Raw genomic sequence first — 26,376 nt, forward strand, 5'->3', positions numbered from 1 at the left:
TTTGTGACTTTTCTTTAAAACATTGCTGATTCTCTAATGTTTGCTTTTCCAGATTTAAAGAAACTTTTTCTCCTGGGCCATCTATAGCTTGCAACAGTTTGGGAAATCATATCTCTGTAAACATGTAAACAGAACATAAGACATGTTTCTCCCTACCTGATCCCTCCAGAACTCAGAAGCTCTCAGTCTTTTTAAATTTTTATGCTAATATAATTATTTGCATAACCTCAATAAGCATCTGTTCCCCTTGAAATAGGGCACAGTTGGAAACCTTGGTTATATTACCAAGGCTTTGATTGGAACGCTGTATTTGAAAAAGAGATAGATACATACTCAGAACTGACCCAACAGCTTTAAGGAACTAAAGTTTAGTGACATTATGAAGCCAGTGAAGCCCTTGGACAATTGGCCTGGTACCTTGCTTACAGGGTTCCTAGGAGCCTTACCAGGTGAGTAAGGTCACTTCCTGGCAAGTGCAGGAACCTCAGGATAGTCGAGAAGAGAGGAATTCACCCAAATCTAAACATATGCAGACAAAGTTTGACTTGGCTTGGCTTCCCTGGCCTTGAGAGGCCTTTGTAAATTCAATCTGAGATTCCTTATGAAAACTTCCAGCCAAGCAGAATCACGAGAATATCACTATTCTTACTGCATTTATGAAAATAATTGGGCCAAGTTGGTTGGACTTAATTTGCAAACAAATGGTTCTTGTTGATGAAAATGAGTTTAATTTAGAAAGAAAAAATATGTTTCAATAACACACCTTTATGGATATTAAATTCTGATTCAAGTTCTGATTAATTATCTTTGAGGATTTGTTTTTAAACTGGACCAGACAGTGAATTCTTCTGGTTTCCTCAGATAACGGGTTATGACTGTCCAACTAACGTTTCCAATTTTCTCCCATCCTTTTGATTTGGAATTGTTGAGAACAGAAGCCTGACAATCTGAAACTAGATGCTTTGATATAAAATTCAGAATAATCGCCCTTCACCAATCCCATCCAGCTGGAAGTAGTCAGGCAAGCGATGAGGTCCCTTTGTCCTTGACCCCACAGGATTGTGGAGTGGACCGCTGACAGTGGGGAGCGGTGATAGGGTGTAACAGCCTGGCAGCTCTGCCTTCATATCATTTCTGTCTCCTTTGCTGCTTAATCTTTGGGTCAAAAAATCTTCTGCTCACCCCCGCAGCCCTGCACGTAGGCTGGTTAATCATCAAAAGGAAATTTGCTCATGACTTAAGACTGATGCAACCAGCCCTTCACCCTAAACTGGTTTCCTCCGAGGAGATAAGGAAGAATATACAAAAATGACTAGTAGATTGTCAAGGCCTTATAGGGACATCGTGGCCAGACCCGCATCAATGAAATGACTGGAGTCGACTAGCCAAGGACCAGGAGTTTCACAATCCTGCTCAGACCCCTGCTGACATCCGGGTGTCTGAGGCTGATGTCACCACCTGGCCATAAGCCCCTCCTGCCCCCCTTCCCTAATGTAAAAGAGGCTTGGAATCAACCTTGGTTAAGAAGGGGCTTTAGGACGTGAGCCCACCTGGCTTTCCAAATAAAGCCACTCTCCTTGCCCCATCACCCTGTCTCAGCTGACTGGCATGTCGTGTGGGGAGTGACATGAGCTTGGACTCAGTAACAAAGGCTTTGGCCATCGTAAGTGGATGCCCTTTACCAAAAAATACATGGTTTTAAACCTTACTCAAATTGAATTTATAATCCCTTTGAGTTCCTATATGTGCATAGCAAAGAATGTAGTAAAAGTAGCAAATCCTAAACTATACTGATCATATGTCATTCTTAGTTTGTGACTTTAAGAAATAGCACACACACCTGACACATGTCCACTCTGTGGCTTTTCAGTTGCAGTAACAATGTAACAAAATACAGGCTGGGTGAATGCTGCTCACATCTACCATGGCCTGTTAAAGGTTAGGTTTCAGTACTGACATTTGTAACAAGCATCTGTTCCACTGGGAAGCGGTGTGGTTGTGCTCGGCCGCTATAGCAGCTGCTCACACTGATCCGCTTCGGGGGTAGTAGGGATGGACAGATGATGGCCTCCATCCCAGGATCCACACTAGTGACTCACAAAGCAAGAAAAAGGATGCGGCTGAAGGCTGGCCCCGCCTGCAGACCCAGAGGAGCACACACCGTGGGGGATGGGAGGCAGCACACTGAAATCTAGCTTTCGGAGACTGATCGCTGGTGGCGGCTTTGGGTATCTAATCAGTCAGTGGAGGAGGGGGCAGAAGGGCTGGGTTTGAGCAGGCTGTGTGACCTTGCATGTGTCACCTAACATCTCCGAGCTTCAGTTTCCCCTTCTCTAAAAAGGTGAGTGTATTTAGCTCTCACGGCAATTGGGGTGATTGCTTTAGATGCGTTTCCCAGAAACAGACCTGACACAAGGTTCGTTGGCAAGTGACTTATTAAGGCAGTGCTTCTGGGGTCTTGGGGAGAAGTTGGGGAGGACAGGGAAGGGCAGGGAGCAGGCAAGGTAGCAGTTCCAGGCTGCGTCCTGCAGAGGGCAGCCTCATCCTGATCCTGCAGGAAGCAGGGGGCTCTGGAGGGTAACTAACCTCTCTGTTAGAGGCAAAGGAGCGGAGCCCATCATCAGTCCCTGGTTAAGAGCCACTCCAGAGGCGGCGGGTGGAGGGGCCAAGCTCAGGCGGTTTCTGGCAGCTCCCTCCATGAGGGCAGTTTGCTGGCGACACAGCTGGAGGAAGACAATGGACGCTAGCAGCCCAAGAGGGGCACTCACCCTCCTCAGAACCCAGCAACCTGGCCTGACTGCAGTGCTAGGGCCCAGGGGCACCCGCGGGAGTCGCCACCTGGGCATGCACTGAGGACTGCAGTCCCCTGCCTGTGTCGTGAGCACATGTAGACTCTGCTGGTGATACGGTGCCTTCAGCGGCTTGATCTCAGTGAAGAGCTGGGTCATGACGCTCCGACTCTGTTCATGCCGCGCAGTCATGTCTCCTAGTGGGACTCCCAGGCTGGACGGGGAACGCCTTGCGGGCAGGGACCAGGCTGCATTCCTGTCTGTTCAGCTCTGCGTGGAGGCTCAAGAAAGGCTTGTTGAATGAGTGAATGAATGGATGAATGAATGATGCCATTTCCAAAGGCACTTCTGGGGTAAGACCACGCTTTGTAAAAACTGGGTATGCCACCCTCCTCTCTGCCTCATTCCTCAGATCCTGGGCACCTTGGAGCACCTCTGAACTGCCATCCTAGCCTGAGCCACCAGCCGCTGTCCTCTGGGACTAGGAGTTTTGGGAACTGCAAAGAGCTTTCTCTGCAAACCCCCCTTCAGACCTCTGCACTGAAGAGCCTTGACCAACCTCAGCTCAGCTCCCAGTCGCCCCTTTGAGCTCCTGTCTGGAAAAGCTCTGGGCTGTCCAAAGAATTTACTGCCTTTCCTCCTAACACCGGACAGAGGCCCCTGACCTCCCTTTCTTAGAGCATTTACAAAAAAAAAGGGGGGGGGTGCTTACATCATGACTCTTCTGTCTGTCCCTTTGAGATCTTTCTGTATCTCCTACAACTCAGGAGTGTCTTCCTCCAGGAAGTGGATGCCGTTCCTTGGAAATGTGGCTGTCGGAAGGACAGGGCCTCTGCCTCCCAGTCTCGGAGGGAGAGTAGACTTAATGTGTAGGATTTCCAGCCAGCAGACACGCTGGCCTCATCGTATTTACACTGCCCCAGCCTTCGAAAGTTTTCACCTGCCGGACTCTACTGGAGTCCCCGGCCCCCCACCCCAGCACGCACCCGCTCCTGCTTCCCCAGGATTCAGGCCCTTTGATTCAGGTCACCTCTGCACAAGTCCTGCTGGCACTCGGCGCCTTCCCTGCCCTCGGTAGTTACTGAACAAACCATTGTGGTGGCTCTAACTCATGCGTGGTTTTATCTCTGCCAGTTTCCTGACATCCTTTTCCAAAACAACATGTCCCTTCATTCTCCCCTGAAACTCACTTTATTTTTCTCCATAACATCTATCACCGTTTGGTATTAAAAGAAAACTGTTCTTCTGACACCACAAGTGTGGGATTTTTCCCCCCACCAACTGTGCTCCAGCTCTTGGACACCAACTGGGTGGCCTGTAATTGATTTCGGCTCTTACACCACCTGGAATTAACATCAGACCCCACAGGTTTAATGGCTCAGTCCCACAGGACCACCCTGCTTCAGACTCCAGTCACAGATACCAGGTCCCCCCGGTCCCCAGACTTCTGTCTGACCAGCTCTAAATTGAGGCTTCCCGTGACACCTTCCCCAGGTCTGGTACTCAGCTAGAACCGCTCACAGGACTCAGAGAAACCCTTGACTTACATCTACCTGTGTCGCCGAGGTTGCAGACGATCAGCTGCATGAGGAGGAGCACAGAGCAAGACCTGGATGGGGCCTGAGTGCAGGAGCGTCCATCCCCGTGGAGCCGAGGCGCACCACCGTCCTGGCACATGGGTGTGCTCGTCAACCTGGAAGTTCTCCCAGCCCTGTAGCTTAGGGATTTGTGTGGAGGCTTCATTTCGTAGGCATGATCATTCATTTACTCAGTCGCCGGCCCCTCTCTCCTCCCTGGAGGATGGGGGGCTGGGACCAAATGTTCCAAGCTTTGAACTGTGGCTTGGTCTTTCTGGTGACCAGCCCCCATCTAGGAGCTGCCTTGTCAGAACAAAAGATGCTCCTATCACCCAGGAAATTCCAAGGGATATAGAAGCTCTGTGTCAGAAACCAGGGGCATAAACCAAAACTAAGGATATATATATATATATATTTATTTATTTTTAAACCACTTCACTGAGGTAGGATGATATGTAAAAAGCAGTACGTATTCAATGTGCACAACTGGATGGGTTTGGAGATAAGTATATACCCATGAAACCTTCACTGCCGTCAAGGTCATGGACAGATCCATACCTCTCAAAGTTTCCTCCATCCCCCTATATTATTATTATTTTTGTTGTTGTAAAAACACTTAACATAGGATGTACCCTCTTGTCACGTTTTAAATAAATAACATAGTATTGTTAGCAATAGACACTATTACATATTCCTTATGTCACAGTTATCACATGATTAACTATTTACTTCTTGTTCACCACCAGAAGGTGATAGGCATACTTTGTTCCTTTTTGCACCCCCAATGTCTAGAATAGTGCCCAGCACATAGTAGGTACTCAGTCATGAATGAATGAATAAATACATGAACTTTGGTTTTCTTTTCTAAAAACTGGACACTTGGCGTCTGGCCTGAGGTACCAGCCTGGTTAGAGGCCTTCCTCTGGCTCCCCGAGCCTGTCCCCAGGCTTCCCACTGTCCGCATTTGCACCCTGTTGTCTTCAGCTGATCATATGCACCCCTCACCCCCAGACAAAGAATAGGGGCCCTGCCTTCTATGCATCTCAGAGCCTGGCCCAGATTGGTGGTGTGGAGAGGCTGAGCAGATGTCAGCTGGCAGGGGCCAGCACATGAGTGCCTGTCCAGAGGACCAAAGCTGGTTTGGAAAGTGCTTTGCACACCCCTAGGGCAGCATGGCTCCAAGTGCCGGTTATCAGGGTGGTTAGGTTATTTCTATAGTTTGCAGAAAAGGCCCCAGCAGCCTAGCTTGCACAAATATTAATCATTTCTGCTGCCCTGACCAGGCCAGCACTCTGCAGGAACCTGAGCAACTGGGGGCCTGCCCAGGGCAAACAGAAAATCACCAGGGAGGGCAGGCTTTGGAGCTGTGCAAACAGGCTAGGACCCCGAATCCCAAGGGGGCCCGTGTGGGCCCTGGAAACCTGCCCTCCTCTCTCCCCCCTCTTCTTCCACCCGTCTGTGCTCAGTCTCCAAGCAGGGATTGGCCATGCTGCCAGCACAGAGGGTGGCTGCTTTCTTCAGCCCATCTGCTCTCATATATTTATTTCCCAACTTTTGCAAGTATGGCCCTATGCCACACCTGAGCTGGGCATTGTGGGGGACACAAGGGTGAACAAAAGGGGACTCTGCCCTCCAGGGGTGCACAGCTAGTAGGACAGGCAGGCTTGTCCAGGAGAGGGCGCACACTTGCCCCACCAACTCACAACTCAAAGTGCTCCTGAACAAAAGTGAAGAGCTGTGGTTCTTTGCGCATTTATTCCTCTACAGACCTAATATTGCATTATCAACTTTCTGCTCCAGGAAACCCATTTCAAACCGCTGAAATATCAAGATTGATCGCAGTAGGCAAAGAGAATACAGGTATGTGTATTTGCAAATCAAATTTGTAAAACCGAGCATTTAGTATAAACGCTAGCAGAGGCGTGGCAGTGGGGAGCAGGGGATGACATTTTGGGTAGACTGACCTAGTTTGCAGCCTCTTAAAATATAAATGTAACAGTACTGGACTGTGGATACTGCCTCCTTTTCTTGAAAAATCGTGCTGTATTTTGAAATGATGCTCTTCAGCCTTGAGACTGCAGGGCGCTGGGCTGCGCGAGTAGCTCTGCCGTCCTGCATGTGCATGATGGGGAGGGGAGCACAGTTACTGGCCTGAGCTGGGGGCAGGGTGGAGGGGCCAGGAAGCTGGCCCGAGGCGCAGGTTTGGGAGGCATTCGGGAGTCACTTCCCAGCGTCCTTGCTGCCTCCCTGTTCCGGACACTGGGCCCTCTGAGGACCAGGCCTGCTTGGGTGCAGCTGATGGCAGCCACTGCCCACCATGACTCCTCACCCTGATGTTCAGGGCCCCGTCCAGCTGGCTTTGTCTGCTTATCTGCCTTTTCTGCCTTGACTTCCAGGGTCCAGCCTGGCCTCCTATCCCCCAGCATCCATGCAACCCTCTGCTATGTACCTACTTCTTTAGATTCTGAGCTCAGAAGGGTCTTGCCTCCTCAGGCAGCTCTCAGTGATCTATTTGGCTTTACCTGCTGTTTAAGGAGTGCTGTGCAGCCCTTGACGTTGTGGAGTACTTGTTTTCCTTGGCTTTCTCCCCTCCCTTGGCTGGCTCACCTGTGGGGCAGCTGGGGGGCTCTTGACGGGGACATAGAGGGTGGCCATGCTCTGGGCTCTCCTCATCCGGCGGGCTGCTAGTTTTGGGTCCACAGGCCTCCAAAGTTATCAGAAGAGGTTTCTGCAAGCCTCCCAGGGAATGACTCCTGGGACTGGCCCAACGTCAGTCCTGCCAGACCCTGTTGGTGGAGAGGCAGGTCACAAGGCCAACCCAGAGTCAGAGGTTGGGGAGGTAAATAAGGTCCACCTCCGGATGGGGTACTGCCAAGGCACACTGTGAAAGGAGCTTGCCTGTAGGAATGGGAGCATTTTCTGGCCCTTTCTGCATCTCCCATGAGTGGTCAACTTTAACTTCCTGAAAATTTGAGAAGCCTCCTAAGACAGAAGGCAGCGTGGTGTGGCGTGGAGTGTGTTAATCTACCCCTTGCTTGCCCTGGCTGCATAATCAGAATGGCAGCGGCCAGGGCTGGCTTTGTGGGCATGTAACCTGGGCAGTTACACAGGTCCCCGCTCCCAGAAGAGCCTCACACATGGTTTAATGTCCTGTAGACACCATCTTGAAATTCTTAAAACCTTGAATAAGAGCCCCACATTTTCATCTCACGTCAGGCCCTGGACCTGATGGTGGCAGGTGTTGGTTGTCTGCGGGCACAGAGTGCCCTGGCTCTGGGCCCCTGAAGGCACTGTATCTTCCTTCCCGACAGAAGGACCGGGAGAACTGGAGCTAGTCCAAGGCCACAGTTAGGGGTGGAGTAGGGACACCTCCGCAGCCCAAGGCTCCTTGGTCATGGAACCCTTGACTCTTGGCCCAAGAATCTTTTGACCGGCAGGCATCCTCCTCCTGCACCTGCCCCAGAGGTGGACCCCTTCTACCTTTTAGGATGATGAGGCTCTCAGTTGAAACCCAGAGCTTTGGGTTTAAGCTCCCATTAGCTGCCAGCTCTTGCCTAAGCCACAGATGCCCATGAACTCCTTGCACCAGTCCTGCTTCAATGCCGTCCTGACCGCTGCGGCAGACCTCCTTTAGGACTTGATGTAGAAACCCTTTGGGAGGGACCCTGGTGCAGAGCACACACTTAGCCCCCTATCCTTGCAGCATGTGACACCTGACAGGGACATCATTTTGTGCCTCTCTCCCTCTCAAAAATGTATTCTGGGTAAGTTGCTCACTTGCCGCCGGCTTCCCTGCTCGTGGCATAGAGCCGCCATCTCATAGCCCTGTGCATATGGACTCCGAGCCAGTCCTGGAGTCCAGTCCCGGTTCTGCCACTCACCAGCTCCATGGTCTTGGGCAAGAAACCTCTCTTGCCTCAGTTTCCCCATTTGTAAAAACAGGAAAGAGGGTAGCAATAGTGCCTACTTTGTATACTTGTTCTGAAGACCAAGAGTCAACCTCTATGTAAAGGGCACAGAGCTGCACAGAGCACCTTGTAAATTACGTTTGCTGTTCTCAGTGGGTGAATGAATGAAACCACAACCACTTAATTCTGTCCCACGTGTTGAAACGTACTGGGCGGGTCTCTCAGACATCATTCATTCATTCCCCGAGCGTCTGTGGGGTGTGTACCATGACCCAGGTCCTGTGCCAGGGCCAAGGCATGAGAAGTTGAATGTGGCAGCTTGCTCTCAGAGGACCTAGAGGGTGGAGAGCGCTGGTGGGGAAGTGCAGGTAGCCTGAACTATTTGCTACAGGTGTGAGGATGGAGGGGCCCTGGAGGGGCCTGGGGAAGAGGGGATCTGTCCCACCTGGGGTGGGCTGGGAGGGGCACCAGAATGGAGAGGACCTCAAGCTGACTCTGGCAATGATGAGTAGACGCTGTCCTTTAGACAAAGCAGAGGTTGGATTCAGACACTGAGGATTAATGTTTTTTTTAATTATCATAATAGAAAATGACAACAGCAATGGTGTAACAGTCAAAGGAACACAATTCCACAGCCACAATTTTACAGTCACTAAGGTTAGGTATTTTTCCCCAAAGGACCACACTGAAACCCTATCTTAAGAAATAGCCTTTTCACTGTAGTAAAAGTTAGTGATCTTATCATGAAACCAGGGGGCCTGAGTAGCAAAGGATAAGAATAGTTAAAATACCTTTTTATTCAGTAAACTACTTACATTTACAAGTTGGTTATGAAAACATTAGTAAGACACAAACATTTCCAATTCTCTCGGAGTGAAGAATTGGTATCTGGGGAGTGGCGAGTTACAAGAATAAGGTTTCTGTAAAACTTGAAATAGTAGAAAGTGTCAATATGCCTTCCACTGGGGGAAACAGAGCAGGAACATGGAAAAGGGTCAGAAACGAGAGAAGTAGGTTCGCACAAGGGCTGCTAAGCAACCCCCAACTCCACCCCTTCTTCTCAAAGTGGTACTTTTCAGATGCATTGGTGAGAGGCCAGGTCCCTCAAGGTCCCAGGGACAGTTCCTGGGTGGGGAGAACAAGGGTGAAGCTCAGCCCCACCCTCCCAGCCACATCCTAAGATGTTCTCCATCCAGGCTGAGATTGCTCATGAAAGCCAAGACGGTGGAAATGGAGGGTTATGTGGGTTCCCAAAAGGCTTTCTACAGTCGAGACCTCCGCCCTCGGCTGGAGTTATTTGAAATCAGGGCAGCAACCATGAACACTGCTGTTGCTTGAAAGAGCTTTGATTTATTCAAAGATTCACAAATGGGGAAAAGTAGAGCTTCAGAAAACACTCATCACTGGGAATCCAAGATAGTATGTCTGAGTGCCCGGTTTCCCAACCAACCAAAATTGTTTCTGCACGTTGCCCAAGGTTCTCTGGGGAACAAGATTGTCCCTGGTTAAGAACCACCGGCCTAGCAGTTCAGAAACTTTGTGGATAGATGCCCTGGGTGACCTGCTGACTAGCCTGACCTGGCAACTCTCCCAAACTTCTGAGACACTCAGTTTCCTCAAGTGTAAAAGGTTGGCAGCCCTCTCCCTGCCAGCTTACAGAGCCCTGGTCAGAACCATCTGGATTGCTGGGACAATTCTCTGTAAATGTGGAAACTCTCCAGTTTGTTAACACAGTGAGACAGACACTGGGGCCCTGGTGGCTGCTTGGCCACATGGAGGGGACTCGGTGAGGAATGAGAGCTCTGTATTCCTCCAACAGCCACAAAACACAAATTCCCTGAAAATGTTTCCTGTGTATCAGTCAGGATCTATTCCCAAGGCAGGACAGGTCTCAAACCTCTTCTGGAGAGGTGGGAAGTCCACTTGCAAAAGGACCCGGAAGCACATGGTGACCCTCATCAGGTGGATGGAGAGATGTGGGCAGGCGCAGGTCTGCACTACGGTCAGAAGACAGGTGCTCAGTACATTCAGGGTACTGTACATCTTACCCACTCTCGCCAAGGGCTTTCTCTGCATTTATTATCTAGTGTGATAAAAAATGTATGACTTTTACAGTGACTCAGAACAAATAATGTGGGTATTTACATGACATAATTTGTGGAGTCAGCTTTATGTCCTTCTGACCATTCCATCATGCTCTGGCTGCGTTACTGCCTCTCACTCTGGGGGAAGCTGTCCCCTCTTCAGTCGTTGCAGTTTGCATTTTGAAAAACAAAAGGAAAGAAAATGCTCAAGGTCTAATCTCAGAAGTGACTCACTGGGCTGGGAATACTGGCCACAGTTAAATTCTGATCATCTGGGTTTCTTAAAGAGGCTTCTTTTCTCCTTGTAGGTTGTGAAGTCCGTCCCTTTGAGCTCTCAGCACTCAGCCTGCCCTCAGCCCGGCTCACTGAATGACCAAGGTCAGGGGCCTGTGGAGTGTGTGGGGTGGGAGAGGTGGGCCGGTGGGCACGGATCATTCCAGCTGACCACTCCCGTGGGACCCCTAAGCACAGCTCCCCGGGTGACCCCTCACAGCAGCCCAGTGAGCCCAGGACTTGCTCTGGAGACCAAGGGCATTTGACCGGACATGGTGAAGGGGGCTGGGTGACAGTTGGCAAAGAACATGATGCCTATCTCAGAGCTGAGGCTGGTCATCCAGGGCCACCCTGTACTCCCCGGGGAGTGCACAGCATGCTGGGAGATGTGTCCTGGGCCAGGCATAGGGCACCAGGCATCCGGGCACTTGTCAGCTCTCCACTAATTGACTACGTGGCTCCAGCTGCCTTCCCACAAATTAGAGGTCCTATTAGATGCCCTCTAATGCCTCTCACCGCTTTTCTCAGGACTTAGACCTTAACCTGGTTTTCTGGGACCAAATAGCCCCAGCCTGAGGGGCCCTGGCTTGGGATGGGCCACGCTGGAGGGCTCATCCTGGAGGGTGTGGACACAGGGAGATAGACTCAGGGTCACTCCCCGGCCTGTGCAGCCAACTGAGCTGCTTCCGAATCTCAGCTCCTCCGCTGTGGGTTCTTGGGCTTACAAGCTTAGCCTGGCCTCAGCTTTCCCAACAGAAAAATGGGGCAATAATTAATGTGCATTTTTCTGCATCCTCACTCCTGCCCCCAACGGGTGATTTGAGAAGTAAATGAAATGCAAAAGGCACACAGCACAGGAAAGATGAACAATAAATGCTGGCAGTAAGAATCATAATTATTAACGTCACTACTAATGAAACAACTGGAAGGTCATGCCCCTAGGGAAGGAGAGTACCATCTGTCTGCAAGGATTCAGGCGGCAGAGCAGACAACGGCCAAGTCTCACGTCTCCAGGGAGGGATTCCAGCGTAGGCTAGGGGTTGGGCTGGCATCCAAGCCCTCCTTTACAATGGGTACAAAATGGCCTGCTGCCTGTCCTCTGCAATCCTGGCTTCCCGAGCCACTCCCTGCATGGGCTCCTCTGCATGCATGCTAAGGAAGCTGGTCTCTAGGAGTTTCTCTGGCCACACACAGAGACTTATGTTCAACTTTACAGGGTGGGGGAGGGGCAGGTAAGAGGGGCCATCACCCCTAAAGCCCGGGGGAGAGAGGGCACCAGACAGGGGGACGAGGGTGCCCCACTCTGAGGATGGTCAGAGACGTAGAAGCCAGAACTGGCCCAGGCCACACCATGAAGTGATGCTTTGGAAAATGGTTCTCTGCAGACTCAGACCTGGTTTAAATGTGCCCTGAAGAGGCCTCCAGCCCCCAAAGGCTGCATGACAAGGCAGGAAGAGCCAAATGATCCAGATTCAAATCCCAGCTCATCATTTTGGTGCTGTGTGGCCTCAGGCAAGTTACTCTACTCTTCTGAGCTTCTGGTTCCTTACCTGTGTATTCGAGCAATGATGCTGTAAAGGAATTGTAAGGGTTAAATATGTGCATGTGAATCTAGCCCGATGCCTAGACATAATACTCAGGCTGTGGTGTCAGAATTCTTGACTTAACCTAACATCCAGACGGAATACCAGCCAAGGCAGGAGGCAGAGTGCAGCACTGTCTCTGGCTGGAAAACCTCCCCCTTACTCCTTCATCAGACACTGACACGCACGTCTATCCTCGTCACCTGAGTGCAGGTAAAATAAAAACAGATAAAGACACCATAGGAGATGAGATGGAGTGACCCTAAGCAGTCTCTGTCATCTGTTTAATGCAAAGTTTGGACAAGCTGGTCCCTAGAACTCCTGACCACCTATGGCCTTGGCACTGAAAAGAGAAAAAGACAAGAGGTGAACTTAACTGACATTTCAATCAGGGGAAAAAAGCGTTCATAAGGGAGACCCCTGGGCGCAGAATGACCTGGAGAACACTGGTGCCATCCTGTCCTCCTCATGGCAAACATGGGACCCTCTCTCCCACTGCCATCCCCACAGGCCATCTGGAGCACGGGGGATGGCCACCTGCTTTCTGCAGGCCCGCAGGCTTCCCTGGGGATGTGGGGTAGGAAGGTGAAGGTTCCTCAAGAAGGCACCAAGCATGGCCTTGCCTCCCTGCTCAGGCACTAGACCTCCCTCCTTGGGTCTCTCATGAAGACCCTGTCTAAGAAAGACCTTGCTCATGGGGCAGACACGGGGGCTTGACAGAGAGGGGTCTGCTGAGCAAGCAGCCGGGATGAGGGGCACACAATGGCTAATACCCAACCCAGCCGGAGGGCTGCTCCTGCAGACACCAGCGCCCTGCCCACCACTCCAGGAGTCCAGACAGAAGGCCCCACATCCCTTCTCCCTCTCTGCAAAGGTCACGCCAGCTCTCTGCACTCCTGACCTCCACTTGGGCTGAAGCGTTTGTGGACGGACGTGTGGCTACACTGACAGATGGGGCCAATAAGAGCTGGCAGCCAACTGCCGGCACTGTCTGGAGCTCGACTGGTAATCCTGTTATCACAGCAGCTCAGTGCCAACCTACCAGACATGAGTGGCTGCCTCTGGACAATTAAGATGTCCCTTTGCCTCTCATTAAGAACACTCATTTCTCCTGAGACCACAGGGACAAATTCAGGCTGTTTTCAATTGTCCCCAAACATGCACAAGGGCTTCTTAATAAGCTTTCTAAATTTCTCAAGCACAAGGAGGGTGTTTTTGCCATTTATTTGCTTTTGTACAGTACAGGGAGACGACAAGGAGAAAGCCACTCCTGGCCTGCCAGCGAGTGAGCCCATACGTGAGCCCCTGCCACTGTAGTTGGCAAAGGGGAGCTCCCTAAGAAAGGGGGTTCTGTCCAGGGACTTAGTTCCTAAGGACAGAAGAAACTGAGCCCTCTGCCATACTATTCCTCTAGCACTAAAGCCATACTATCTGCTCCGGTTTTTATAGGGCTCTCGTTTGCCGGGCCCCTCAGCCACTGACTTTTAAGGATGTAAGGAAACTGCCTCAGACAGAGCACATTCACACCTGCAGTAGGGTGTGTGGGAGCCACGTGAGTCTAAGTACGTAGATGTCCAACAATCCTGCCACCTCGCACAGCTTCAAGACCCCCTGGATATTCTCCCCGGGGGCAGCTGAGAAGGCAGGAGTTTGCCCGAGAGTGCTTAGCTGGGGTGGAGGAGGCCGGGGCTGACTCAGGAGACGTGCCTCCTATTCTGACCCCTCCGTTAATGTGCCCACTGACGGCAGGCAAATCACACCCCTCACCCTCCCATCCATCAAATGAGTAGGTGGACACAAGCCTTACTCATCTCTGAAATTCCGTAACTTCCCAGAGAAGAAAGAGCGTCTTCATGCAGGAGGCCTGAAGAGTTAGCTGCTTGGCAGATCAAGTTTTTAAAGGTGCTTCTCTTTTTAAAAAGAAGAGAAAGTCCATCCAGTAGATAAAAACCCCACCCCATCCTGGAAATCCCACCGCGTCACCAGTAATGTCCCCAGTCCTTGGGTTTCCTGATGGATTTGGGTCTCAAAAGGGGTCAGGTGACAAAGGTGTCATTTCCAACTCAAACGAGGAACATTCTATGGCCCTTCAAGTGACCACCATCAACATCCCAAGGGGCCGAGTGGGAAACCAAGATTGCGTTGGGAACAGTCAAGTTCTGGGGGCTGCTCTTGCCCGGCACCCCACACACCAGGTGTGCTAAGTTTGCATAAAAACAAGACACGTAAGTGATTATTTACTGCCAGCAAGCCAGCATCCAGCCACGTCGGTATTGTTAGCCCAGTGGGCTGTTCCCTCTGGTCTCAGGTTCTTGGAACGCAGTTCCAAGAATTCCCAATATGCTCCTAAGGCTTTGGCTGGTCCTGCCTCTGCATCCAGAAGTTTATGCTCCCAGGTATGCAGGATCAGCTTGACCACAGCATGGAATATTTAAAATCAGGACTGCTTGGGGACTCCTGATGCATGGGCTCTGGCCCTGGAGAGGCCATGTGCACAGCCAGAGCTCCTGGTTCCAGAACATGGGTGCAGCCAGAGGCCAACAGTCCCTCAGAAGGTGAAGGCGTACACCACCCCCACCACCACAATGTTCCCAAGTGTTGCTATGATGGCAATCCAGAGCAAGACGGCGTCATTGGAGGACCGAGGAGGCTCCTCTGGCTGGCCCTGGCCGTTGGAGGCTGCGTGGACGTTGGTGGAGGAGTTAAAGAGGGAGTACTCGGTGCTGAAGTCCTCGTTGGGCGAGTCCATGAAGGCGCCTCCCATCATGGGCAGCTGTGAAGGAGGGAGAGAATTAACCCGGGCTCACAGGGGCCTGGGAAGAACCGCCCTCCAGAGGGACCCCTGCCTGGGGAGCAAGCCCGCACCACATCTAATAGGGCTTCTTCTCCTTTTTAAAACTGTGCATATTGTAAGCTACAGGCATCTGTATTCACAGCAACCTTTGAGGCAGACACTCTGACGCCCACTTTGCAGATGGAAGCATCAAGGCAGCGAGCAGCTCAGCATCTCACCCCAGAGCTAGCTGGCATCTCACTGAGACTTACAGACCCTCCCTCTCTAAATGCGAGGTCCTTCCATGACAGCACAGGTATGAAATGTCTTTATTTCTCTTGTAATTTTCAAAGTAACCTACACCCAGTTTAGAGCATTAAGAAACTAGAGAAGACGAAAAAGAAAAAAATGCAAATCATTATCTCACCACTTTGGGATAATCACTGTTAACATTTTGACATTTTTCTTTAAAATCTTTTTTTTCTGTATGTGAGGGAGAAAGGGAGAGACAACATTTAAACTGTGGTTTTACATCTCTGTATAAAAAAACTATCAAAATACCATTTTAAGAGTCACATAGTATTCTATCATAAATACAAGGCACATTTAAACCATTCCCCTAGAATTGGAGATTTCGGAATTTTGATTTTTCCTATTATAAACAATACACTGATAAACATCCTTGTACATGCATTTGCATGTACATATATGCACATGCGTGCTTGCACATGCATTTTCATTTACTGGGGCAGACTCCAGATATAGAACTTCTAAGTCAACAGATGTGAATATATCAGCACTTCGTGCGCCCAGAGACAATGTCCGCAGAGGCTGACTCTAGTTCCCGCCACCCCAGTGCACTGCCAACGTAAGGACGCTGGCGGGTTTGCACACTGGGGACCAGAGTGCCCTCTTTCCATCTGTAAAGGTTCCCTGCAGCCGAGGCTCCAGGCTGGGGGTGGAGGAGGTGGGCTTCTCACAGACATGCCCCTGGACATAGCCGTGCAGAGACCCCTCCCAGCTCCAGTCCAAGACATCAATGGCCAAGGCATCCAGGCCCTTCCAGAACTTTACAGAGGCTGAACAGGGTATGTTCTCTGTCACCTGCTAGGCCCAGAATGTTTTTCTACAATGGTGTCTGAATGAGTGAATACCAATCAACTGAGTCTTCCTCCAATTCATGTTTACTGGGCATTTCTCCTGTGGTCAAGGAACATGTTAGAGGGTTTTAAATACTCTCATTGAAACCCTCAGCTATCCTGCTGGAGAGTTCCACTGCGTCCCCATTTCACAGATGGGAAAGCAGAGGTCAAGGCCACCACCCCAACCTGTGCTGGAGTCAGGGCTGAGAGCATGGAGCTGGGGAGCCTCCCGCTGTGCAAACAGCAGCCCCAACTCGGGTCAGACTCCATATGGGGCCCCAGAACCACACACCAGCAGGTAAGAGGTGGGCCGCACCCAGAATCACGGGGCACAGTGGGGGCCATTTCACTCAGCCACTCACCTGACAGATGTATAAAGGTGGCGTATTCATAGGTGCCACGCTTCTAGACTCTGGACAGAGTGGGGAGCAAGAAGATGAGGCCCTGCCTCCGTGGGGCCCCCCTCTAGTTGGGGGTGAGACAAGGCAGATGGAAGGAGGAGCAGAAAGAAAGAGAGGCGGGGAGGGAGGGGAGAACACGGAAGAGTGTCTGTATAGGAATGAGAACCGCCAGAGGGCAACGCGAGGAGGCTACAGAGGGCAGCTCCGCGCCCGCCCAGCCCCGCAGCTCAGCGGCCTCTTTTTAAAGGATGCCCGCTACCGAGTCAACAGGTGGCTTTCAAGCATCTGCTCGGGCTGAGAAAAGCAGCCTTTGATGGTCATGCACTCAGGGGGGCTCAGCATTTCATCCACATTGTTTCCTACCATACCCTCACCTGAAACAGAGCTGATGCTCAAAGAGTGTTTGCTGAATGAATGAATTCTAGGACCCCCTAGGCAAGAATCCTGAGGCCATGCTGAGATTCGGCCTGCAGCCGACATGTCCTCGCTGTGTGACGTAGGCCCACTTCAAACATGCCTACAAAATAATACTGTATATTCTGCACAAGTCACATACACAGAGGGCAAAGCATAAACATGGACTGTAAATATCTGAGCCAGATTCACCACAGTGGCTGCCGCTGAGAAGGGAGACTGCCTTATCTGCGATACTTTATTATAAGAAAAGATACAAACATAATGCGATATTAAAGCTGGTCTAACTTGCTCAGCGTCTGTTATGGTTTGGTATTTTTAAACTTCATAAGCATGAGGAACAAAGCTTTGAGGCCTGGAGTGGGTCACACTCGAGATGGTGATCACCACCATGGGACTGGCCACTCCCTGGAGCCAAGAGGGGGTCTCAGCCCTCAAGGCCCCCATCTCTCAGTGCTGGGGTCACTGCGTGGCACGTGGTGGCCAAGTGTGGTGTGGAGGGGTTGCAGGAGGACTTGGCTGTCATAGACACTGGGGTACCGTCCCCTGGGGTCCACACAGTCCCCAGCCCACCCTCTAGAGTAGAGCTGTTCCTGCTGAATAGATGGAGATTACATAAATCTCCCCTAAGATTCAGAGTGTTGTCCATCCATTCATTATTCATTCAACAAACGCTGAAGGCACACCCTGCCCTAGAAGGTGATGGGACAGATGCTAGGCCTCTCTGGAGAAGAACAGAAAATGCTTCCAAAAGGAAACCTTCCAAGTGCAGTACCCAGAGGTGTCTCAGACAGACACTTGCCTGGGTAATGACCACCCTTCCGAGGAGGGGAGCCAGAGAGAATGGGTCACTTGCAGAGCTCTGTGACGTGGGCATCTGGCCATACGCTGGTGCCCACCAGGCCCTCCTCCCTTAGAAGGCCGTCCTTGGGGCACTGGCACTGCAGCGCCCTGGCCCAGCCACAACTAGAATTTGATACTCCTGGGCTGTGGGTTTTAAAGTTAAATTCCTATGGGGGCAGAAACATTCCTATTGTCCGGTGTCCCCAGGGGGCTCTGGCGCTCCAGTGCTGCTAGGGGTCAGAAGGCCCTTGTTCTGGCCCCACGGGGGCCCTGCCTCCCACTCTGAGCCTTGCTTACCAGGGAGAAGCTCAGATGATTGACCACCAATGCTCAGAGGTCCTTGCCAGACACTGAGAGGGCCAGCCAGGGTCAGCTGGAGACGGCCCTAAAGTGAGACCCTTGTGGAGAGGATGTCAGAGAAGCCCCTAGATAAAATCCTCAGAGAATCCCCAGGACACTGAGTTATATTGGAACTTCAGATAAATGGCAACATAAATTTTTTAGGATAATTATGTCCCAAATATTACACTGGGCATACTTACAGTGAAAAGGCATACTAAAAAATGATCTGACATTCAAATTTCAGTGGGAGTCCTGTATCTTTATTTGCTAAATCTGGCAACTCTATGTGTGGCCAATCTGAGAAATAAATGCAATTTCAGAATTTGTTCAAGGGACCAGGCCTTCAGCTTTGTCTCTTGAGAATATACCATCTGTGGCCCAGTCTCTCTGGGTGACTGGAAAATTCCAGAGACATCTCCAGCCAGCCTGCAAACACTATAAAGATAATTTCTCTCATTGCTAAATTCTAGGGTCTCTATGGTCCTAATATAAAGCTTGGATAGATTCAGAGTGTTGTCCATCCATTCATTATTCATTCAACAAACGCTGAAGGCACACCCTGCCCTAGAAGGTGATGGGACAGATGCTAGAGATGACCTCTGACCTTGGAGGGTATAACATTTAGAAGGAATGCAGCTGTACAATGGCGTTGCATGCACATTCATAGAGACAAAAGCAGGCACCGGGTTCTCACATGAAGCAGGGCATGTCGGGGTGCGTAGCTTGGGCTGAAGAATCAGGCAAAAGGCTGTGCCCCAGCTCTGTTCCTTTCTGGCTGTGTGACATGGGCAAGTGACTGACCCGTTCCGGAACTCAGTTTCCTTATCTGTAAAATGAGGATAATAGTGGGAACCGCCCCACAGGTTGTGGGAATGAAGTGTGCACATGTGTCTGAAACACGCCACACCCGGCTGTAGGCACTCAAAGCTTGTGAGCCCCGGATGCCGGCCACGTGTCTGTGCAGTGACGGGGAGCCTAACATGCCAGAGAAATCCTTCTCTCTGGTCAGAGGAACCAAGAAAAGGGCCCCCTTGGACTGAAGAGTATGGGGAGTCCCCTCATCCTTTCTCCTTTTCTCTTATGCTTTGCCCAGCAGGCAAACCGATGTGCAGGGCTATGTGACAGCCTAGGAAAATGCAGTTGACAGACACACTGACTCTTGCCAGAGGGTTAGGCAAGAAAGTCCCCGGAGCCGAAGAGTATCCCAGGAGGAGAAAGCTGGAGAAAGACCCCCTAAATCTGTATGAATCTGCACACCTTCTGGGCTCCCTCCAAGCTGTGCATTCGCGGCAGCCACCAAAGACACATGGTCAAGGCTTTGAGAATGGAACCAGCACGGACGCCCTGCCCAAGGCCAGACCCACCCCTGTTAGGTGCCTGTGCAGAGCCCAACAGCATTGCCAAGGCCTTCTCGTCTGACTGACGCTGGCATCATTGCTTACAGAAGGTGAGGCAGAAATCTTATGAAGAAAGAAATCTCCAAATGGTTTCACTGGCAAATACTATCAAATAAGTATGGAAGAATAATACCAGTTCTGCACAGCCTCTTCCAGAAAACAGAAGAGACGACACTTTCCAACTCATTTTATGGAAAACTTCCCAGATCACGCTCATGGTGTCTGCATTATCCTACTACCAAAATCAAAGACAGAACAAGAAAACAAAATTGAAGATCAATATCCTAATTGAACGTAGGCAAAAAAAAGACAACAGATACTAGCAAATTGAATCTAGCAATATATAAAAGAGAGATATGTGGGACTGGGTAAACATTCACAATCCTTTAACATAATTCACTAATTAACAGAAATAAAAAGAAACATAACAGAATCAAACCAATAGATACAGAAAAAGCGTTTAACAGAAGTAGACACCCATGCATGGTAAAAACTCTTAGCATACCAGAAATAGCAGGAACTCCCGAAATCCAATGAGAACATTCACAAAAATAAGAAGCAAAAATAACCTCATATTGAAAATATGCCCGTGCCTGGGAGGGAAAGAGAGCCCAGTCTGTTATGAAGAAAACGGGGCCAGACAAGGTAAAGGAGGCTGGTGCCACGTGCACAGTCCCAGCTAGACAGCAAGGCTGTTCCATGGAGTTGGCCGGAATGGGGTCCCCGCATGGAAAGACGTGAATGTCAGGAAAGCAAATAAAGACTGAGATGGGATTTTTGGAATTCCTCAAAAGGACCCCACAGTCCTGTACCCTGGGTCAAGAGGGCTTTTAAGAAGAACCTTAAATCCTTTTCAGCTGGCATGTCCAGAGAGAGGGCTACCCCTTCTTAACCCTCTGCTCCTGAAGGCGACCATCTGCCATCGGGGGCTCAGCCAGGGCCAAGGAGAGCTGAGACCTTGTCCCAAAGCACAGATCAACAGCTGCTTAAAAACCCCTCTGGCCTCAGCTCACCAAACTTTCAAACAGACATGATGATTTTTGCCTCATCTACCTCCCAGAGATTTTGCAAGCATCCAGTGAAAAGATTTTTGTTTATGTGATAAAAGTCACGATTTTGCCATGTACTGTGATTCAGGGCAGGGTGACCTGAGCTGTCACCTTAAATCCTGAGTGTTTTGCTCATAGCAGGTACTCCATATATGCTCACTGGCTTCTTTGGGCAAAATCAAGCCTGTACCATGCTCCACAGGAAACGTGCCCGTTGGAGAGAAACCATCTCAGAAACATGGGTATAAAGGCCCCTCCGAGGACTGACAAGGCCCAGGGCACCCCAGAAAGAACTTGCTTGACAGCCCAGGAGCAAAGAAGGAACTTCAGTTCTCTGTTGGAAAACTCTGGTCCAGTTTCAGCTGAAAATTTTGGAAAAGGGACCTGGGCCTATTCCCTGAGGGGTCTGATCGTTCCCATGGCTGCCAGTTTGCTGAGAAGGAGGAATTTTCTCTAAGAAGAGGTAGGAAATGCCTCCTTTCCAATTGAAAACAACATTTACAAATGATTATGTAAAATTGCATGTGGGTGGCTGTAATCTCAATGACAGCTTTTGCAACAGGCAGGGAACAAAGAGTAATAAATGACGGAGTGCAGAGACCCACTGACTTTCTTTCCTGATTAACTGGGAGCAGTCAGACCGTGATGCCCGCCACAGTTCAAGAGGAAGAATGGAGCTAGGGGTTCAGGCCTGCAGGCAAACCAGGTTCTGTCCCCACGGATGGTGCAGTGCAGCCCCAGACATGCTACTGCACCCCACACACCTTTTCTTCACCTGACCTGTGGGTGACACCCTGACTGCAGGACGGTGGGGAGGTTCAGAGATGACACCCACACCTGGCAGTTGCTGGGGAAGCACAGAGATTTGCTGGAGAAAAGCAGTTAAACAGATAAGAAAGCCTCCTGCAAGGGCTTTTGACTTCAAAAGGTGCTCAAGGCCCAGGTCAGTGGGTAGACGATTTACCTTCAGGAAGTTGGATTAAAGCCTCATTAAGAAGGGAGGTGGTTGCTGAGAAGACTAAATATTATAATAATATCTGAAGGAGGATTCATGAGAAAGCTGTGCAATTATCTGAGCGTTTATTTTTCTACACGTTGCTTACCCACAGGCATCACCTATTATCTACTGGCTAACGAGTTTTCCTGAAAATAAAATGCAGCAAATTAAGCCCACGCACACTCACCATATTTGCAACTGTAGCCTAGATGTTCATCACAACCACCAGAGCAATCCCACTGGGCTCTCTGGGTGGCCAAGTTTGCTATTTGTAAAACACTTCAACAAGAGCAAACAGCTCAAGTGAGCTTAGGGACTGCAGTGAGTCAACACACACGCCCCATGGCGGAGTCATACGGCCCCCAGCTACACCCCCAGACAGGAAGTACAGGGACGAGGAGTCGGGTCATCCATATTCCATGTCTGATTTGGCTACCAAGGAGCTGTGTGACTGGGGACTAAACCCTCATCCTCTCTGAGCCTTACTTTTCCCATTTGTAAAATGGGGCTCATGAGAACACCTTCCTCACTGGGTGCTGTGAGGACTTCATGAGCCAACAGATGTAAAGACCTGAGCTCAATGCTTGGCATGTGGCATTAGCACTGGCCTGGCACCAGGTGGACAATAATTTGATAAGCTACCATATTTCTTAGTGTTGCTGGCATTAATAGTAGTAAGGGCACTTGGGGATGGCAATGTACTTTTACAAACTTAAGATGGTGCGTGCTCTGCAAAGAATGTTCTTGAACTCTGGAACTACGAGTTCAGGATTTTCCTTCTACCTCAAGAATCTGCAGTAAATAGGCAAGGATCTGGGGAAATGGGTGGGGGATCAGGGAACCCTTTCCCTACCCCCTTCCCAGAGAGCATCTTGGATCCATTAATGTTTGGAATGGTTTATTCCTCTTTGGACGGATGCATGTTTGTTGATTGGCTGGTGGTGGGCAGATGCCGCCAGGTGGAGTGTGGGTGGGAGGGAAGGGGCCCCTGGCCAAGGAGGAAAGCAAGTGAGTGTGTGAGGCAGGAGAAGAGGGAGAGAGACAGAGGGTGAGGGGACACGGCCCTGAGTCCCTAACCCATTACAAGAGAAAGAGAGCATGGGGGCTGGAAGCCACAGGCTGGCATCAGCCCCACACACTGTTCATCCACGGGGCCAGCAAACGTGCCCAGGGCTGGGAACTACACCGCACAGCTCCACTGGCTCAGGAGGCGCAATGCTTTGCTGTTCAAACCCGGCCACGAGCACCCCCACTGAGCACCTGAGACCGTGGCTTTCGGGGCAAGGACTTGCCAGCCAGTAGAGGGGGAACCCACTCAGGCCTGGGCCTGTCAGCCCAGTCCCACCTGCCCTCATCTCCTGGGCAGAATCAAGGTCACACAGGCCCAGGGCCAGGCTGGGAGAGGCTGGGCAGAATGGCACGGTCTAGGCCAGCCGCAGTTCGTGCAGGCCCAGGGCTCCTGCCTTCCTGGGAGGGGTTCTGAACCTGGCCTTGAAAGAGGGCAGGGAGGCACTGAGCGTCTCAGCCAGGCTGAAGAGGGACCGGAAAGGGGCAGGTGGGGTGGGGCCTGGAGAGCACGCCTGGGTCGGCTCTGGGGACGGAAGGCCAGCCCAAGGGCTTTAGCCCATGGGCAGGGGCAGCCACTCAAGAGCCTCAGCAGGAGGGTAAGGAAAGCAAAGCAGGTCAGGAAGGGCCCAGAGACACCCTACCAGGCATGGGGCACCTGCAGTAGTCCAGGAAGAAGAGGAGGCCTGGCCAAGGGCTATGGCAGTGGCACGGGAATTTTTGCATGGATGTTTTCAACTCAAGTAACACTGCACCTACCAGGGCCCCTGCAGCAGGGACGACCCCCAGGTGAAGGAATACCTGCAATGCACACTGCAGGCTGCCAGGTAAGCTTAGCTTTGCTGTTGACGGCAGGGGTGCCGAAAGGCAGACCCTCAAGTCCTCCTCTACCACTCGTTTGTTGTATGACTTGGGCAAGTGATGTAACCTTTCAGCCTCAGTTTCCTAATCTGTAGAATGGGAATGAATGGGTGCACTCTTCCTGCACCAGGGTGTTGTGAGGTTAACACATGTAAAGTGCTTATAGTTCTGAGCACTTGGTAAGTGCTCCGTGTCAGGCTGCACCGTTATTACTACTGCTATAATTGCAAGGCTGTTTTGTACACATCAGCACATCCATGTTCAAAATGCACCAGTGCAGCAGGTAATGCGGCAGATATTATGCAAATGGGCTCAAAGAGTGATGACTTGCTCAGGTACCCAGGGGCACATGGCAGTGTGGGGACCATGGAGCTGGAGCCCCATGGGCAACCTGTGACCACTCTGCATGGAAGATGAATAATCCACTAGCTGCTCTTGGTCCTGGTATCAGCAGCCCTTTGGCCGCATCCCAGAGGCACTGGGAGGGCTGGCCCCAAACCCGGAATTCCGCCAAGGCCAGTCATTCGTGCTCTCTGCTTTATGCCTCTCCTGTCTCTTGGATTCTGTGTCCAGATTTTTTCCCCTTGTTCTGAAATTGTACTTGTAAGCAAAGACACACATACATATACCTAACCCAACGTGATGAAGAGGCTCCATTCTGTCCCAAAAATTTCATCTCTGGTGCTGTGTGTCCAGGGAGTGGTAACCAAGAAACAGAACAATACAGACCCTCTATTTTCCTCCCAGCTTGTAGGAGAGAAACTGGAGTGACCTCAACTTTAGCACCAAAAATAAACGATAAGAAAGAAAAATCCTCTTTATACATGAAGAAATATAAATATGCATTAATCAGGTCACTTCATTTCATAAAAGGCACTAAAGCTGCCGGTGTTCGCAGGCGGCTCCATGTTTCCTTTAAGAGGCTCATTCAAATAAATAAATAAAAATTCTGGCAACACAACCAGAAACATATTGCTCTCTTGAGAGTTTACATGAACATGAATTATACAGCAGAAAAAGTTAAGGTTAAGTGATTATTATACTGATAAAAGTTTCATCGGCATTTCAAACACTGCTCTTTCAAGGGGTTCAACCATTTTTGAGCCTGTATTAGCTGATTTCGACTTTTTGTTGTTAGGGTCCCTGGTCACGCGGTGCAAACACCACCTTATCAGTTTCTCCTTTGGTTAAATGCATGAGAAACCTGTCACCCCCTAAGAGGGCGCTGATCTCTGGGGAGGCAAACAGCCCGTGGTGGCTGTACGTCATCCCCCAAATGCTCTGCTTGAGAGAACACACTCACCGAGGCATTTCCCAACGTTACCTGCGCATCTCTTCTTGTTTGAATGTTGGCTGTGTGGGAAACACTGCAAAGTTAACTGATTAAAAACTCTTCTGATAAATTCTGCTCTGCTTTAAAATGGTCTCAGAGTGGGGGAGGGATTGGAGCCTTTTAAGGCTCAAGCAATTCAAAAGATAGACTATTAAGACCCCAGGGCGTATTTTACTAAGGTGCATAATTTTAAATAAGCCTGTGTTCACAAGGTTTTTAAAAGTAAGAATGGGAGTTGAGTGCTGGGGGTCTGGGAAGAGGAGTGATAGGAATGGTGTCATTAAGGAACATTCTTCCAGTGGACAAAACATCCCTGGGTCAGGGGCAGCTATTTCCAGGAGACAAAAGGTGTGTTTGTGGGTCAGCTTGTGTGTAAAAAAAAAGAGAAAGCAATTCTGTGTGCAAACAGAGATGGAGCAGTGTGACCAAGGGAGCAGAATGAGCCCCAAGAACTAACGGCAGAGATGGGGGGACAGTGAGGGCAATGGGTGACAAGGGGCAAGCCCTTGGGGGGTCCCTGGCCAGGTGGGGCCGTCTTTATGGACCCTGGAAATGTTCTACTTCTTGACCTGGGTGGCAGTCATGGGGGGCATCTACTTATGTAGGTTGGGGTCCCCAGGTCCACCCCAGGATCAGTGATTCTCTGGAGAGACTCATGGCTTTTATTTATTGCAGCCCTGGACAGAAATAAAAATCAGCTAAGGCACACAGGGCAAAGTCCACAGAAAACCAGGCACAAGCTTCCACTGTCCCTTTCACAGGGGTCACACAGGATGCGCCTAATTCCTTAGCAACAGGTTGTAGCAAAACATCTAAGATGTAGTCAACTAAGGATACTCAGCACCAGGGAGCAGGTCACGTCGGCACCCTCTGCCTGGCCTGTACCCCAGGTCCAGACTCCCAGGCGGAGGGCAGGTGCTCTGCATAACCGTGCTGTTGGCACAGCTGAGGCAGAGTGAGCCATCCTTACCAGGGAGGGCAGTGGGGATCCCGCCCGACTCTACACTCACGGACCCCAGCCGAGGGTGGCCTCTGCAAGCCTGAGAGCAGGCAGGTCTGTTATGTTAACAGTTTTCTGCATGACAGGCAGGCTCACTAGGCTGTATGTTTCAGAGCCACATCCTTCATTGTCGGTATGTTACACCTGACCAGAAACAACCAATAAAACAGAATCCACAGTCAGGGGCACTGGAAGTTTGAGAGACTCTGAAGCTATTGACACAGTGCCTTTGTTTATCTTTCTTTAGACAGATAAGAGGAAAGAGTATGAAATATTTACGTAACAGTTACCATAACATTTCAGTTAAAGCTGTATTGATCCTCCATCTTGTCCTCAAAAGGTCAAGTTTCATTCTGTTTACTAGGAAGAGCCCGGAGCTTTGCTGTTACAATGGATATTTTGTTTTAACAGTCCTAAGGGCTACTGATTTACTGATGACTTTGAGTCTATGCAGGTGTCATCATTTGTTAGAGTATTTGCTGTAGAAAACAAAGGTCACCCAGGGTCATGACCTATGTTTGTTTCAGGAGGACCTTCTTTACCAA

General features: G+C 50.4%; 1 protein-coding gene across 1 annotated transcript in view; it reads right to left on the minus strand.

The window, feature by feature from the left end:
* Positions 1–10,423: 10,423 nt before the first annotated feature.
* C11H14orf132 (chromosome 11 C14orf132 homolog) overlaps positions 10,424–26,376 on the minus strand; it is a 32,694-nt gene continuing 16,741 nt past the window's right edge. Inside the window, exon 2 of the mRNA XM_036882259.2 lies at positions 10,424–14,987. Coding sequence (XP_036738154.1) covers positions 14,763–14,987 — 225 coding nt within the window. The 3' untranslated portion in view covers positions 10,424–14,762. The remainder of the gene's footprint in view (positions 14,988–26,376) is intronic.

The sequence above is a fragment of the Manis pentadactyla genome, chromosome 11, assembly GCF_030020395.1.
Source record: "Manis pentadactyla isolate mManPen7 chromosome 11, mManPen7.hap1, whole genome shotgun sequence".
In the NCBI taxonomy this organism is placed as follows: Eukaryota; Metazoa; Chordata; class Mammalia; order Pholidota; family Manidae; genus Manis; species Manis pentadactyla.